This window comes from Mesocricetus auratus, unplaced genomic scaffold, assembly GCF_017639785.1.
Source record: "Mesocricetus auratus isolate SY011 unplaced genomic scaffold, BCM_Maur_2.0 Super-Scaffold_100022, whole genome shotgun sequence".
Taxonomy (NCBI): domain Eukaryota; kingdom Metazoa; phylum Chordata; class Mammalia; order Rodentia; family Cricetidae; genus Mesocricetus; species Mesocricetus auratus.
This window is the reverse complement of record NW_024429203.1, coordinates 11,145,417-11,161,142: the sequence shown is the minus strand read 5'-3', so window position 1 is coordinate 11,161,142 and position 15,726 is coordinate 11,145,417. Positions and strand designations below refer to the sequence as shown.

General features: G+C 43.5%; 1 protein-coding gene across 8 annotated transcripts in view; it reads right to left on the bottom strand.

Moving 5' to 3' along the window:
- Nfrkb (nuclear factor related to kappaB binding protein) overlaps positions 1-14,964 on the bottom strand; it is a 35,271-nt gene extending 20,307 nt beyond the window's left edge. For 4 of the 8 annotated variants that reach the window (XM_005084440.4, XM_013123930.3, XM_013123929.3 and 1 more), the window contains exons 1-12: positions 14,872-14,964; positions 12,053-12,226; positions 9,443-9,644; positions 6,987-7,114; positions 5,526-5,700; positions 4,877-5,014; positions 4,219-4,292; positions 3,360-3,444; positions 2,525-2,699; positions 2,015-2,120; positions 1,371-1,497; positions 1,098-1,163 (exon numbers count right to left, since the gene is read on the bottom strand). In XM_005084440.4, coding sequence (XP_005084497.1) covers positions 1,098-1,163; positions 1,371-1,497; positions 2,015-2,120; positions 2,525-2,699; positions 3,360-3,444; positions 4,219-4,292; positions 4,877-5,014; positions 5,526-5,700; positions 6,987-7,114; positions 9,443-9,644; positions 12,053-12,187 — 1,411 coding nt within the window. In that variant the 5' untranslated portion in view covers positions 12,188-12,226; positions 14,872-14,964. Of the gene's footprint in view, positions 1-1,097; positions 1,164-1,370; positions 1,498-2,014; positions 2,121-2,524; positions 2,700-3,359; positions 3,445-4,218; positions 4,293-4,876; positions 5,015-5,525; positions 5,701-6,986; positions 7,115-9,442; positions 9,645-12,052; positions 12,227-14,349; positions 14,371-14,731; positions 14,838-14,871 lie in introns of those variants that run through there. The other 4 variants (XM_005084441.4, XM_005084442.4, XM_021235533.2 and 1 more) reach the window with 3 other exon arrangements.
- Between the last annotated feature and the right edge of the window lie 762 nt (positions 14,965-15,726).

Below are 15,726 nucleotides of genomic sequence, written 5' to 3'. Positions count from 1 at the left end.
AAACAGCTCACAATAGCCTGCAGCTATAGCAAAGAAACTCAGTATCATTAACCACTGAGAAAAATCAAAACCACTCACAGTGGTTATTCTTTAAAGAGTCAAAAGACCAAAAAAATATTAGTAAGACCAACATGGTGGCAAACCTAACTCCAAGTGTTCAGGAGGGAGATGCAGGAGGCAGATCTCTGTGAGTTTAAAGCAGACCTGGTCTACATGGGGAGTTCCAAGGCTAGTTAAGGCCACAAAGAAAGGTCCTGTTTCCAAAAAAAAGTGCTATCAGAGATGTGAAGAGAAGCCTTAGACACACTTTGTACACAGCTAGTGGGAGTGTAAACGGATATAGCCATCATGCAACAGAATGAAGGTTCCTAACAAAAAAGTTCAGAAAATTGCCCTACGGTCCAGCAATCTCACTTCTTAGCAAAAGAAAACTGAAATTAGATCTCACAAAATTGAGTCATCCCTGCAATTCTAGTACTTGGGAGGTGGAGCGCAGAAGGATCAAGTTCAAGGCCATCCTAGCTACATAGTAAGTTAAAGGCCAGCCTGGGCTATACAAGGTCATGCCCTCAAGACAAAAACAAAAAGATCTCAATAATCTGCACTCTGAGCTTTGTATCATGCCCGATTCCCATAATCAATCCTGAACTATCCAATCCCCATTCTTCTGATGACTGCCAACAAACAAGTGAAGGACAGCAGAGGCCATCAGAGCTCTCACTGGTCAATTTCACACACTCCCGTCTCCAAACTCTCCTTCCTTCTCACAACAGACACGAGCCCCCCATTGTGGAGCCATCTTTCCTTCCTTTCACCATTGTAAGAAATACGGCTTCTCCTCAGAATGTTGTGACACATTTTCCCTTCTCACCTGGGTTTCCAAAACCCTCCTCTCTGATATTCTTCCCATCACTGCTTTCTCTCATTTAAAAAAAAAAAAGGAAAGGAAAGGAAAGGAAAGGAAAGGAAAGGAAGGGAGGAAGGAAGGGGCAGAGAGAGAAAGAAAGAAAAGGGGAGAGGGAGGGAAGGATGAAAGAAAGAAAGAAAAAAGAAAGGAAGGCAGGCAAGCAGGCCTCTTGGGGATTTATAAAACTTACCAAGCAATTTCCACTGCTGAGTTTTCTCTTTGAATTCAACAAATGGAGAGAAACTAGAAGGAACAGCTGCAAGAGATGGATCACATGAATAAGACATATACCAAGACACACATGTAGACAGTGTTAGCCTCAGAGTAGCCTTCACCCTGAGAGAGCTTTTTTTGGTGTATCAAGAAAGGATGGATCTGATGCAAATGAGCAGCTACAGTTTACTGCAAGAATTTTTTATATAAAAAAGGAAAACATGATGAAACCTCACAGAAAAGACCTCACCTCGGCTTTCTCCAGCAAGATACTGCAGAGCAGGCAACACCAACTCAGCCCAGTTGGGGGCAGCAGAGAACCAGCTGTTGAGAGAGCTAGCTGGAGAAGATTGCCAGTCCAAAACCCGATCCTCCAGCTGAGGGAGAGGAAAAGATGGAACCCAGTCAGGTTTCTCTTTACACCAATGATTCCGGGATGTGTGAGAGCAGGAGAGCATGTACATCACTTGCCAAATTTCCAATGTAAGGCAACTGCAGTGCTGTAGGAGGAATTCACCTGAGCCCTACTTCCCACCAAGGTGACATAGTTATCTGGGAATATCTGCCTTCCTTGAATGACAGGCCCCATCTGATTTCAGTGGGCAAGTCTGTGAGGCATTCTCTTGACAGCACCACACCTGGGCAGGTAGTCCTGGGCGGTACAGAGAGCAGGCTGAGGAAGCCATGGGAAGCAAGCCAGTAAAAGCAGCACTCCTCCTTGTAGCTAACCATACCTTGACTTCTCTTACTGATGTAAGGTGAAATAAACCCTTTCCTCCCCAGATTTCTTTGTCCGTGATTTTTATCACAGTAACAGAAGAAACCATAACCAGAAGCTAGGGACCACTCAAGAGTACAGCAATTGCAAAACTTTAACATCTGCATAACTCTTACCGTAGGAAGGCTAGCCTGACTCTCCAGCAAGATCTCTAACAGGAGAGAGAAGAAACTGGGAAATAGTTCATTGATTCCGAGGCAAGGCTTGATGTCTTCCAGGGGCCTAACAAGGAGGGAAGAAAACGTAAGTGGAAAACCTAAGTGTTTTCTATCTGGGCCCCACACAGTAGAAAGGGACTGCCAACTCCTCCAAGCTGTCCTGACTTCCACACACACAACACACACATGCACCTGCACACACACATGAATGTTACAAATGGTTTTTTCTTCAATGAAGGAAAAAGTAAAAAAAAAAACCAACAACATACACCAGATTGGTTCAGGTCCCCTGGGCCTCCTTATAATAATCACAAGAACTCAAGAGCTTTAGAAAAGAGAACACGGTACATTTTCCCAGCAGATCCCAGGGCTCAGAACACAGTTAGCTCACCCAAGGCCCAAAACAGGACTCAGCCTGTACTTAACTCCTCCCTCCCAGTGCAGCCAGTATCTCCGCGCCCCACTCACTCTTCCTTGATAGACGATATTGCCAGCGGAGAGGGGGCCTGGGAGAGAGTTGGGACTCCTTCAGTATTGCTTAGAGGCTCAGCCAGATCCTCTGCCTCTGATTTAATCAACTTTATTTTCTTCTTCTTCTCTTTTTCCTTCACCTTTTTTTTAAGAACAGCCAAATCATATAAGGCTAGGAAGGTGGGGAAAAAAAAAACACAACTCACAAAAATGCATTATGAAGTGAGAAGTCTTACCTACATTTGCTTCCCAAGCCTGTCCAAAACTCCAGCAATAAGACACTAAAGATTCTTTTTTGAAAAATCAAACTCAGTACATGACTTATTTAATTTTAACATCTAATGATATGCTGTGCTGATGTGATTTCATTTTACTCAAGTATCCAGGTGTATGGTGCAGGTATAAGCATGTACATGTGTAGGGATGTATGTACGTGCACATGGAGGCCAAAAGTTGACATGGAACATCTTCCTCAACCACTCTCCACTTTGTTTCCTGAAGCAGGGCCTCTCTAGTCTAAGGAGGGGCTCTAGCTAGTCAACTTGCCCAGGAGATGCTCTCTCAGCCTCCTGAGTACTGGTGATACAGCAGGTGTGACACTTACCCAGCTCTTACATGGGTGCTGGGGGATACAAACTCAGGTCCTCACACTCGCACAAGTACAGTATCCACTGAGCCCTCTCCCCACACCCTGCTGTGCTGTATTAAATTCAGAGGACAATTACAAAACAAAGGTGGTCGGCATAAAAGAAGCTATGGTCACATACAAAGTGTCCTATAATAACATCGTAAGTTGGGTGAAGGTATCTGAGAGCAACCCACAGTCTTTTACCTGCTAGAGAGCCCTTCCTGCCGGCATTTACTCGAGTCATGATGTCACTGAGGGTCAGGTCCCCTGTCAAAAGGTCTGGGTGGTCCTAGATATGACATCAGAGATCTGGTTATAGAGGACCAAAAACGAACCCCAAATTGATGGTGACTGTGCCAATTTACCTAACAGTACTTCAGGGACACCTGAGGGAATCATGTTGAACGAAAATATATAGAAATATCAACTACTGCTCTTCACAGTGGTGCATAGAAAAACCTGCCCCCCCTTTCTGCTGTAAGGCAGCTGCAGTTCATAAAGACCCTTATTTTACACATTCATAAACTAGTCTTATACTGTTACAGTTTACAAGTCTGGAATAAAGATCCTGGGGACTCGAGAGGTCTGCTTGGTGAAGACAGAAAGAGCAATTCTCCCTCCCTTATCCCCCCACCTCACCCCTGTCTCAGATGGCTGTCCTGTCCACTGCCATTTTTCCACTTTGGTGTGCCTTCATAGTGAAATGATAATGGAAGCAACACAAAATGGGAAGAGCAACACAAAGTTTGACTCTTGGCTCTGCCACTTACTGGCCGCAGGACCAAGGATAAACTCAGCTTCTGGGAATGGGAGAGCTCATGATTCATTCACACACCAGTGAGACCACAGGATTGAATGAAGCTCACATTGTCAACCATGCCTTGTAAAGCCAAAGTACTCGACTCTCACACCTCTGATGCTAAGTAGCCTCTCTTGCTGCTCCTGTCTCTGACAGTGCTAACAAAAAGCACAATGCAGGTAGTGACTACCACTACCTCAGGACAGTCAGACCAGATGCACCCAGGCTGAAAATGATGAATGGCCACTCCCACCACAATCTTACTGGTTGATGTTTCCGCTTCTCATGGTGCTTCTTTAACATAATCTTCAGGTCACTGTCCCCCAGCTCTATTTTATCTGAAAGTAAATGAACCAAACCACATGGACCCGATCATTCACTACAATGGTGCTGTAACTTAAATCTACCTAGTCACTGAGACATTCAAAAGCAAGCTGCTTCTGATTCTGTGTACTATAAGCAGAAAAGTCTTCCCACAGTTCCAGGATCAGTATTCCATCATTTCTCTATACATTGCCCAGTAAGTAACTTCAATTATGTAGGAGACCCATAAGCACACTCAAGAGGCTTGGCATTCTCCCGTTTCCTATTCCAAATTCAAGTTCTTCTTTGTCGTTACAGTCTAGGGAGTCTATGGGTCTATGGGTCTGGTCGTACATTCTATTGCTAGTTCACACAAGATTATGCCTTTTAGCCCAAAATACCAACTGATCAGATCCTTAAGACAATTTCAAAATAAAGGAAAGTAGGGAAGCCTACCTCTAAATGGCAATAGTACTGCATGATATCACATGTCTCCAAATCTCCCTCTTCTAAGCAGTATTGCTGTTAGGTAAGATTCTAGTCCCCACCTCCTTAAGGGGTTCTCACTTTTCTGCACCACGATGTCTTGAAACTGCAGTAGCATCAGCTCAGTTCTCACCTGTGGTTTTCATATCCGTAGTGGAAAGCGTGGGCACCACCCTCAGGGGCACCGCGGGACTAGGAGAACGTGCTGGAGAACTTGGAAGCCATGAGCTGAGATCTTCAAAAGAAAATTTTTCTTGTAAATCCAACGTGGCTGTGGACTCCAATAGGGGAGATTGGGTAAGTGGCCATTTGGGTTCAACAGGGCTAAGCCAACAACATGGAGGCCAGGGTTCCACATTCCTTTCTGACCCTTTCCCCAGATGAGCTGGAGCACACTTAGGTCATTTAAACGGCTCTTCCAGGAGAGAGACTTCAACAGAGTGATGGGGTCGCATTGCAGCAGGCCAACAGTCACTACTACTCTCCTGTAAGGGGAAAAGCAGTTCTCTCAAGTGGCACAATGGGAGCAGAGGAAAGACCCTGTCCTGCAGGGATCTGTCCAAGATGTTCTCATCTAACCTAAGTGCCACATTAGCACAAGAGTAAAGAGGGCATGTAGTCACTCTTAACACAACGCCTCAGCAACTCAACCACCAAGAGCTAGTGAGTCCCACTCTCCACCCCCTCAAACAAGACAACTCAGAGGGCTCCTTTATTGGGAAACACATGGCTACCACTGGCTCCAGTACCCTAGATTCCCAGAAGTACCCAAAGACACTCACCCTCTTCATCAGAGGACAGGGCCGTGTCACCACACTCCTCCTTTACTTCACGCAAGACCTTCAAATAACGTTGCTGGGTCCGCCACTCCCGCTCCTCGGGGCTTCGGGATGGTGAATGGCGCTTGTGGCGAAAGGGAAGAGCCGGGCCACTCCTACGAGCCATCTCTAGCAGATCCTACCATGAGGTGGAAGAGAAGCCAGGTCATCATCAAATCTTGCTCTTCAGACAGTCTGTACTAAAAAATACCCAATTCTCACCCCTCCAAATAATGATGAAACATACTACATAAGAGTATGTATAAGTAAAAAGTACCTACATTACTTAGTTTTATCATTCATGATATAAAAAATACCAAAATCTAAAATTTCATGAGTACCAATACATCACAGGTGAAAATAGCTGCACTGCATCTTGTGTCACAGACTGAAGCCCAAGAACAAGAAATACATTGAAAATACTTTATATAAAATCACCTTCAGCCTACATATATGAGCTTCATAGGTAAACCTAATTTTATTTACAACGTGTCTTATCCCCAAAAAATACATACAAGTATTCCAGAACTCTGAAAAAAATCTGAAATTCAAAACACTTCTGGTTGTAAACATTTTAAGAAACACTTGTCAGGAGCAAGTGCAGGCAGATCTCTATAAATTCAAGACCCTGATCATCTACAGAACTAATTCCAGACCAGCCAGGGCTACACAAAAAAAAAAACTCTGCCTCCTCCCCCGCTACCCCCTGCAAACAAACAAACAAAAACCAAATAAAAAAAGGGGGGGAAAAGAAACAAACAACCTGAATTACATGGTAAAAAATACCTAATTTTAGTGTTGACCTGCTTCACCCAGAATTAATACTTATACTAAACATCCAGATATTTCTATACTAAATCTCAAAGAACTTAAAAGAAGTTGTAACAGGGCCATTGAGATGGCTCAGAAGGTAAAGACACTTGCCACCAAGCCTGACAAGTTTGATCACTGGGACCTAGCCACAGGACAGAGAGAACACACACCAGTAAGTGGCCCTCTGAGCGCCATACATGCTCTGTGGCACATGCGCACCCATACATAAGCACACACTTGCACACAAAGTAAGTATAAATGTGATAAAGTTAGGCACTCCTAGTAACTGCCTCAGAGAATTACCAACTGGAAGGGATCAGAAGACGGTATATACTTGCACATCAGTTCCAAAAGTACCATAGATACCCTCAAAAAACCATGATGAGTCTCCCCCAAAAGCATCCTAGATATCCTTAATAACCCAGGATAAGTCTGAATAGCTTTGCTTTTCTTTGTAAATACTGATTCTAAACAACGGCTCATAAGAAGTTAGAAGAAAGCCCAACTTTTGTTAGTGGTTCTCTTGGTTTTTGCATCAGAATCACTACTTGATGTCATGGTGCTTGCCAGGTTATTATCCATGTTGCATACCTAGTTCTAAGCATTACTTACACTTCTGGAAGCAAGAATCTGTTTTAGCAGCCGATGGAAATACTGCTGTTGGGAGTTGAGATACCGCTTGTACTGTGACTTGAAGCAGAGCTGACGATACTTGACCACCTCAGGGTTAAAGTGTCCATCTTAAAAACACAGGTACAACTGTATATGCATCATTCCACATATATGTAATGAATATACAAAAGATGTGATTGTAGCAAAGAAAGAAAAAAAAAAAACGACTAGGAGTATCAAGAGAGAGACCCAAAAGTAAATAGTAAAAAACAGTGATAACTCAATTAAGGCTAGAAACCATAGTAACCACAGTAACACCATTATCTTCAGCAAAACTGGAACTGAAATACAGCACCAGTCAGAGAAATACACAGAAACCCATCTTCACCTCCATAACTTGTCTGCATACGATACCACCATCACGCTGTGGAGGATGCACAGCAGCACTGCCCCTTTCACAGGGCCCTTCTATAACCTCTAAATCCTTCAAGGGAAGACAGCGTCCTCCCTCCAGAGACTTGAGCCAAAGTGAGACAGAATGCTACTGACCAAAGGAGAATTTGTCTTTATACTAATAACCCATCAAAGAAGAAAAGCAGTTGTGTATAGTGGTGTGCCTATCACCCCAGCTACTTGGAAGGCCAGGTAAGAGGACTATAAACCCAGGTTAAGATCCTCAGTAAAACAAGGGATTTGAAGCAATAGACTTGTTCTCTCTAGTCTTTAGCCAAAATCAAGTATTCCTTTTAACATGACTCAAGGAAATAACACTGCACATTTAGGCCAGTTTGCCAAAACAAAGTCACCTGAGAAAAAGGAAGAGGTTTCTGCTCTTCTCCATAGGTCAGAAAGAAAACTGTCATCTAAGAGTGACCTCCAGTGGTCTTGTAATACTTGAAGCAATGGCTGATTCAAGCAAAGATCACCAGTGGAGGGGAAAAAAAAATACTAGTTAAAATGAGGGCTTCTGAGAAATAAAACTTGATCCCAAAGTACCGCCTACCAGATGTCTTAACTAAAAAATAAATAAAAAGATGCCCTTAAAATCAAGAAGTGTAGCAAGGCTATATGATACACACCCTTATTCTCAGTTCTCAGAAGACAGAGGCAGGTGGATCACTGTGACGTTGAGGCAAGCATGATCTCCACAGAGAGTTCCTGGCCACCCAGGACTGCATAGTAAGAGAGACCTGGCCTCAAAAATAAAATTAAATTAAATTAAAAAAAATTAAAGTAAAAGGCTTAGCTAACACCTAACCAAACAACTACAGGTGGCATTACCAATGATGGAAAACTGAAATGGTATGATGGAAAAGACGGAAAGTTACCACATAACATTCTTGCCGAAAGCATGTGACACAAGCATATATGAAGCAACAAGAAAAATTCAGAGAGTAGGACAGTATACAACAAAAATGTACTGGGCTCTTAAAAAATGCCAGTGTCCAGAAAGCAAAAAGAATCCTCCGTACACAGAACTAAATAACACAAAATTAAAACATACCACATGCTCCCTAAGTACTGTACAAATCTAAAGAGCAACTTATAAAGACATTTCAAGAGTGCTTAAAAAAACAAAAATGAGCTAGGCGGTGGTGGTGCACACCTTTAATCCTAGCACTCAGGAAGCAGAGGGAGTGGAATCTCTGGTAGTTCAAGGCCAGCATGGTCTACAGAGTGAGTTCCAGGACAGCAAGGGCTGCTACACAGAGAAACAGATAGATGGATGGAAGGAAGGAAGGAAGGAAGGAAGGAGGGAGGGAGGGAGGGCGGGCGGGCGGGCAGGCAGGCAGGCAGGCAAGCACACAAATCTTTAATCCCAGCACTTGGGAGAGCAGGCAGACTCTGCGAGTTTGAGGCCAGCCTGGTCTACAAAGCAAGTCCCAAGACAGCAAGAACTACACAGAGAAACATTGTCTCAAAAAACCCAAAAGAAAACAAAAGCAAGGAATATTCTATATTATTCAGTGTAAATTTTCTTACAGTCAGCTAACAGGACTGTGATTATGTGGGTGTATGTCCTCTGTGAAAAGATACACTTGCTAAAACAGGAGTGGTGGCTGTGTGTGAAATCCCAGGTAGGCTATAAAGCAAAAAGACTGTCCTAAACTCAAAGCAAGCTCAGGCTACACAGTGAGACGATATCTTTAAAAGAGAAAGGTGTACATGGTGGTGAGATTTTATGTTTTTCTGCAGTTTAAAAATTAGTCATAAACATCTTTGGGATGCTGACAATGTTTTATTTATGATGGTTACATAGCTAAGTTCTATTATGTATTTTCTATCATAAATCAATACAATCTTACTTTTTAAAAACAGCACAGGCAGCAAATACACAAAACCACTCTGCTCAGAGGTCACATCAATACATGAAAATGAAGAAGAAAATGAAAGGCACATGTGTCTAAGTGAGTATGTACTCAACCCTATCAAAAATAAAACACTGAGCTACAGACCTCGGAAGAGCTTCTGGGCAATGTGCAGAGGGTTTCCAAAGCGGAAGTTCTCCCCACTGAACAGGGCAAGGATGAGTTCATTCTGCTGCTCCACATTGTCTGTAGGAAACTGAGGCAGAAACTGCTGGAGATGTTCACGCTGAGAGTCACTTAGTACTTCCTGCCATGTGGAGAGGCTGACGACGTCAAAGAATATCTCAGGCTGGGAGAAAAGTAAGCAACTGATAAATATGCATTTAATATTTTGTGTCTGTGCAGCCAAATTCACAGACCACAAAATTTACCATTTGATCACTATTAGGTATACAGTTCAGGAGTTTTAAGTATATTCACATTTCTGATGTAGCTCATTATGATCCTTAAGTGTTTTTAAACAGAATAAAATTCTAACGATCTTGTCTCAATTCTAAAAATGAGAGATTAACTGGCTATAACTACCTGTAATCCCAGCACTTGGGAGGCAAAAACAGGAGGATTATGAGTTCAAATCCAGTCTGGGCTGCATGGCAAGACCCTATCTCAAAACAAAATAAGAGTTTATTAAAGACAGCACACAAACCACAATATAGCAGTATATAACCCAGAGGAAAATTACTCAGAGAGAAGCCCATTCGGAGGTTCTCTCTGCCAACAAGGGTATGATAGCAACCATGTGAATTCAACTTAAACTAAGCAGCAAGACAAAATTAATGGAGGGGGGGATGTAAGGAGAGGTGATTAAAAAGACTAAAAGAAGAAAGGAAGCAGGATGGGCTTCAATCTTTTAAGTTAATATATATTTTATTTTACTTTGCCATATGTGGCCTTGGCCTCCTGGAACTTGCTATGCAGTAGACCAAACTGGCTTTGAACTCACAGAGATCCACCCGATTCTGCCTCCCAAGTGTTGGAATTAAAGGTATACACCAAGTCCAACATGGGCTTCCTTTTTAATTCACTCTAAATACTGGATGCATATGTACCAAATACTAAGCTTAACACAGTTACAAAGTAGTTTATGAACTGTTAAAGTGTACAGAAAAACACAGCTCAAGAAAGTCTACCCTAGATAATGTTAAGACAGTCAAAGGGATCAGAAAGGGGAAAATATGCTGGAAAGAGTTTGAATAATGCCCCAAAAGTAGAAGAATTAACAGCAAAAAGGAATACTGTCAACTGGAGGAATGAAGACAGAGAAAAATACATATGGTCTTAGATGGCATTAATTCTGTACTACTCTGGGGGGGTAGCTACATAGTTTGAGAGGAGATAGGATCTGTTGTTTTATGGTGGTTTCATTTTAAGATGGTTTTGAACTAGTGAGCCCAAGAGATTTCTCTGCCTCGGCCCCTAAGTAGGTAAAAATAGTGGCAAATGCCACTCACACCTACAGACATGCATGTTTTGTTATTGTTTAAATATATGTGTGTGTGTATATGTGTGTGTGTATATATATATTATATATATATGTGCCTATATACAGTTATTTGTTTATATATTCTTATCTGTAATTTTTTATTTTTTAATTAACAGCTTCAGACAATGTTTGGCTGGACCAAGGAGAGGAAAGGTGTGACGGGAGACAGGACATGTAAACCTGTTAGGTTAATTGTGACTTAACCCCAACAATAAAACAGAGCCATGGAAATTTAAGCATGACAATTCAACCAACAAACACCCTTTCATGAATATATCCCAATCACCTCAGATTTAGTATCTAGTACCTTCCCCTCAAAACTTATTTTTACATTCAGTTTTAGTTTTAGCATCTAATCATGTCTAGCATGAACTAGGTATGTAATAAAATAAGCATCTGATGATAGAATGGATGTCATAAAAGAGATGTCCTTGAAAGAGTACACAAAGAAAATACAAATAATGGCTGGAGATGAAGCTCAGTTGGTAGAACGTTTGTTTCTAGGCTGGGGATGTAGCTTAGTTGGCAGAATGTTTGTCTGCTATGCACAAAGTCAAGGGTTCTATTCCCAGGTACACCAAGCATGGTGGTATACATCTATAATCCCAGAGCTTGGAAAACAGAAGAAAGATCCCAAGTTCAAGGCCATCATCAGCTGCACGTTAAAGTCAAAGCTAACCTGGCCTATGAAACCCTATGAGGGGGAGGGAGAGAGAGAGAGACAGCAGGCTAAGGCAAACATTCTCTTGATAGTTAGTAGCCTCCTTACCAATGATGACTGTACATGTGACCTGGGAAAGTAGTCAAGGGCACACTGATGTCCCATCCCAAGCCACATATTAGTCCTGTCCAGAAGGTTACCTTATGCACATACACAGGTCTGGATTTGTTTAATGATTCCCAACAGAGAAACCATGTTAAGGGAAACATAATTCTGCTCTTAAAATATTCAACTTCTTTTTCTAATTGTGAAAATTATGTTATAACAAGGTTTATTTATATCATGCTACTATTATTCTGACTTGTTGATCAAACATGTAGACTACAGTCTACACTGTCTTCCTTAGTCAGAATACTAACTACACCAAGCTTTATAAAGTAGTAAGGGAACACCTGCTGAATGAGGAAAACAGAAGGGAGCTGGAAAGGCAGGATGCACAGAAAAGGTTTCAGAAGAAAAGGAGGGAAATGACTGCAACCATGTTGTCACTCACATCTTCCAGAAGGTCTTCAGGCAGACTAACCCTGGTACCACCCAGAAGGCAGTCTTCCATGATCCTTGTACCATGACCATCTCCACAGGGACCCAGTTCTAGGGGATCTGTCAGCATGTGATCCAAAGAATCCATGGTTTCTTCTCCACAGGTATTCTACATGAGACTATACACCTTGAGACAGAAAAAGCAGAGGTCTGGTTGATGCTAATATTCAATCTCAAATCTCTTGTTGTTTAAGGCAGGGGTAGGGTTTCATTTTGTATCCAAAAGTGACCTGGAATTCACTACGTAGTCCAGGTTGGCCTCAAACATACAACAATCCTCCAGCCTCAGCATCCAAACAGTAGGATTATACAGTGAGTAATCAGGCCTGGCTTCAACCTCTTATTACATCTCATCCTTTTCTCTAACCATACTGTTATCCTCCCTCCCTTCCAATACCCCATCTCCATCAAAGATCCAAGTCTTACAACTCCTAAATTCTTTTTTTGTTTGTTTATTTTTGGGTTTTCAAGACAGGGTTTCTCTATGGCTTTGGAGGCTATCCTGGAACTAGCTCTCGAAGACCAAGCTGGTCTCGAACTCACAGAGATCCGCCTGCCTCTGCCTCCATTGCCCGGCCAACTCCTAAATTCTTAAGTTCTTACACTTTCATTTTATAGAATAAAACTCAGGAATTGATAAACTAGACATGGTGAATCAAATACATAATCCCAGCACTTGGGAGGCTGAGGCCTGGGGTTTGACACTGAGGTCATATTAAAAAACAATAAATAAGTTGGGTAGTGGTGGCACACACCTTTAATCTTAGCCAACACTCAGGGAGGCAGAGGCAGGCTGATCAAGGACAACCTGATCTACAAAGCAAGTTCCAGGACAGGCTCCAAAGCTATACAGAGAAACCCTGTCTCAAAAAACAAAACAAACAAAAAACAACAAATAAGTGACGGATCATGGTCCATATCTACAAGTTGCATTAGAACATGACTTCTTTAGTAACTGTTGAACTGTCAGAAAGTTCATTAGAAATCCATGTGCAAATCTGGCAAGATACCTCAGTGGCTAAAAGTGCCTGCCACACAAACCTGATGACCTGAGTTTTATCCCTAGGTCCCACCACAGGAGATAACAAACTACTGAAAGTTGTCCTCCGATCTTCACAGAAATGCTGTGACATATCTTCACAGCCCCCCTACACGCACATAGCCTGACAGTATTTCAATGTAAGTTTATTTTTAAGAAGCCATAAATTCCACAAACATTGATAAAGCTCAGATACTAACATATAAGCTATTTCTCATGGACTAGGTGCCAGGCCTCACATAATTCTTACAATTGTGCTTACTATACCTATCCTACAAATACTAATATTGAGGATTAAAGTATGGAAACAACTTGCCAAACTCCAGGTGGACCTGCCTGCAGATGTTAACATCATACACAATACCTCTTGCACATACTCAATTAAATTATTTAAAACTTCCTAATATTATTTCATTAGTCCACATAAATTCCTGAGGCTCCAATCGCTGGACAGTTACAACTAGTTGTCAAAGGCCAATCTGATCTTTTCAGATCCATGTAAATTAATGCAATTTTCCTCTTTCCTGTAATAACTTCACAAGCTGATCATCCTTTTTAGAAACAATACAATAGCATGTTTAGAGAGCATCTCTCAGTGCCAACCCACAATGAACTCACCCTACATGTGCTGGATCCATTCTCTTACCGCCTATTACCAACAAATAGACCAAAAAGCCCACAAAAATGGAAAGATGAACTGGACTTAATCAAAACACCAGATTTCTACCCTTGGGCTGTCACTAATCTGTGACATCTTACCTCACCAGGTGTCAGGCTCATTATCTCTAAGTAGGAGGGGTTCAACAGGGCCTCCCTACCATTATTTTCCACTCTTGGGATCTTACAATGAAGAATCTGCAGCTCATGAGTTTACATAACTTTGAAGATCCTTCCCACTTCCCAAGTTCTCAAACGATACAGAGCAGGCCTGTGACATATCTAGAATGAAGCACTTTTCTGCGGAACGATTTGAAATTCTGACAATATTTCAGATCTAGGAAAGATACAGTGTTCCACGGAGGCAACTGTGTGGTCCCAACATCTTCAGCACACTACGAAAAGAGATCACTCTGAACGAATGCGGAAGGCGAGAAAGAAAAGAATACTTGCACTTAACAAAACTTCCTAACAAGAAAAAGTAGAAGCAACCTGATGCCTAAACAAAACCCTCTTAACCTAAGTGGTGTAGAACAGCCTGCAAAAGTTAGTACCTCATCTGACAGGTGCACAGTTTACACAACTCACTCACACGCTTCTTCCAATGCCGACGGTTGGCTAAGCTAAATGTAGTATTATCTAGTGACAGCCTCTGCCTTGCCACTTATTCCGCCCAAGAACTCAAAACACGAAACACACACGGCTACCAGGGAGCTGGAACCCCGGAAGCCGTGGATTTCTACGTCTTGGGGTGTCCCGGACTTCCTCGCTGATCAGGAAGGCCTCTCCTCTGTACCTGGGCTAGCCTACCCTCCAGACCCTCGCGAGGCACCGGCAAGCAAGGCTCTCGGGCGGTACTCCCCGGTCGCCAGCCCCACCTGCGCGCAGCGCGCCGCGGCCCCGCCCCTCCCCTCCCCCACCGTAACCCTCGCCCACCCGGCAGCCGCAGGCCCACGCGTGGGGGCCTGCCACGTGCCCACGGCGACCGAGATCTCGGAGGCCCACTTCTTCCCTTCGCCCGGCTTCTTCCTTTCACCCGGCACCCTCCAACCCCCGGCGCCCGGGCCCGCCCTCACCTCAGCCGCGTCCGCGGGTCTCACCCGCTGGCTCGGCCGGCCGCGGGTTCCGGGACGCGCTCGCTCCTGTAAGGCGTCCGGGCGCGCGCACGCTCCGGGCTCCGGCAGCGGAAGGGGCGGGACCTGTGAGGCGTAACCCAAACGGCGGGGCGGGGCGGGGTGTAGTGGGCAGGGCCGGCCGGGGTGGAGCCTGAGGCAGCACCTGAACAGCTCCGGACCTATCCGGTCCGTGGCTCCCACCGCTTTCATGCTTTCCACCCTTCATCCGCTGCTAAACAAGAGCACAGCATGACCAGGCGCCGTGCTATCCACTTGTTATGTGACAGATTTTTTCCTAGGAGACGCAACACACGTCTGCTCATCATAGGGATCCCATGCCACCAAAGCCCATCCAACTTGACGAGCCAATCAATCAATGAGTGTTATTGGGATTACTTGCAGGAGTGAGGGGGTCACTTACAGGAGCAGAAACGACTCAAAGACAGCTGCATCATCAAGGCCCACCCCAGCAAGCGTGACAGCTCACAAAAGCTGGGAACCTGGAACACACTGCACAGCCTACAGGCAGCTCAACAGATTGGAGTGTCTTTTCGAGGTCCCTCAGTTGGCATCTCAGAGTCTTTGCAGTCTGTTTGTTTTCCTCTCAGTCCTCTTTGCAGCTCACCTTCCTTCCTTCTAAGGGGGACTGTCATCAGCTTTATTCTTTACTCTGGTAGAGACGCCCAAGGGATAGTCAGTTTCGGAGACTTCCTGAAGCTTTTTTGAGTTGTTTACTATTCCTGCTTAAAGAAGTACCCTGCAGGAGAAGAAAACTCTTAGGACACTACTCTATCCAGAAGGTTTTTATTTGCTGAG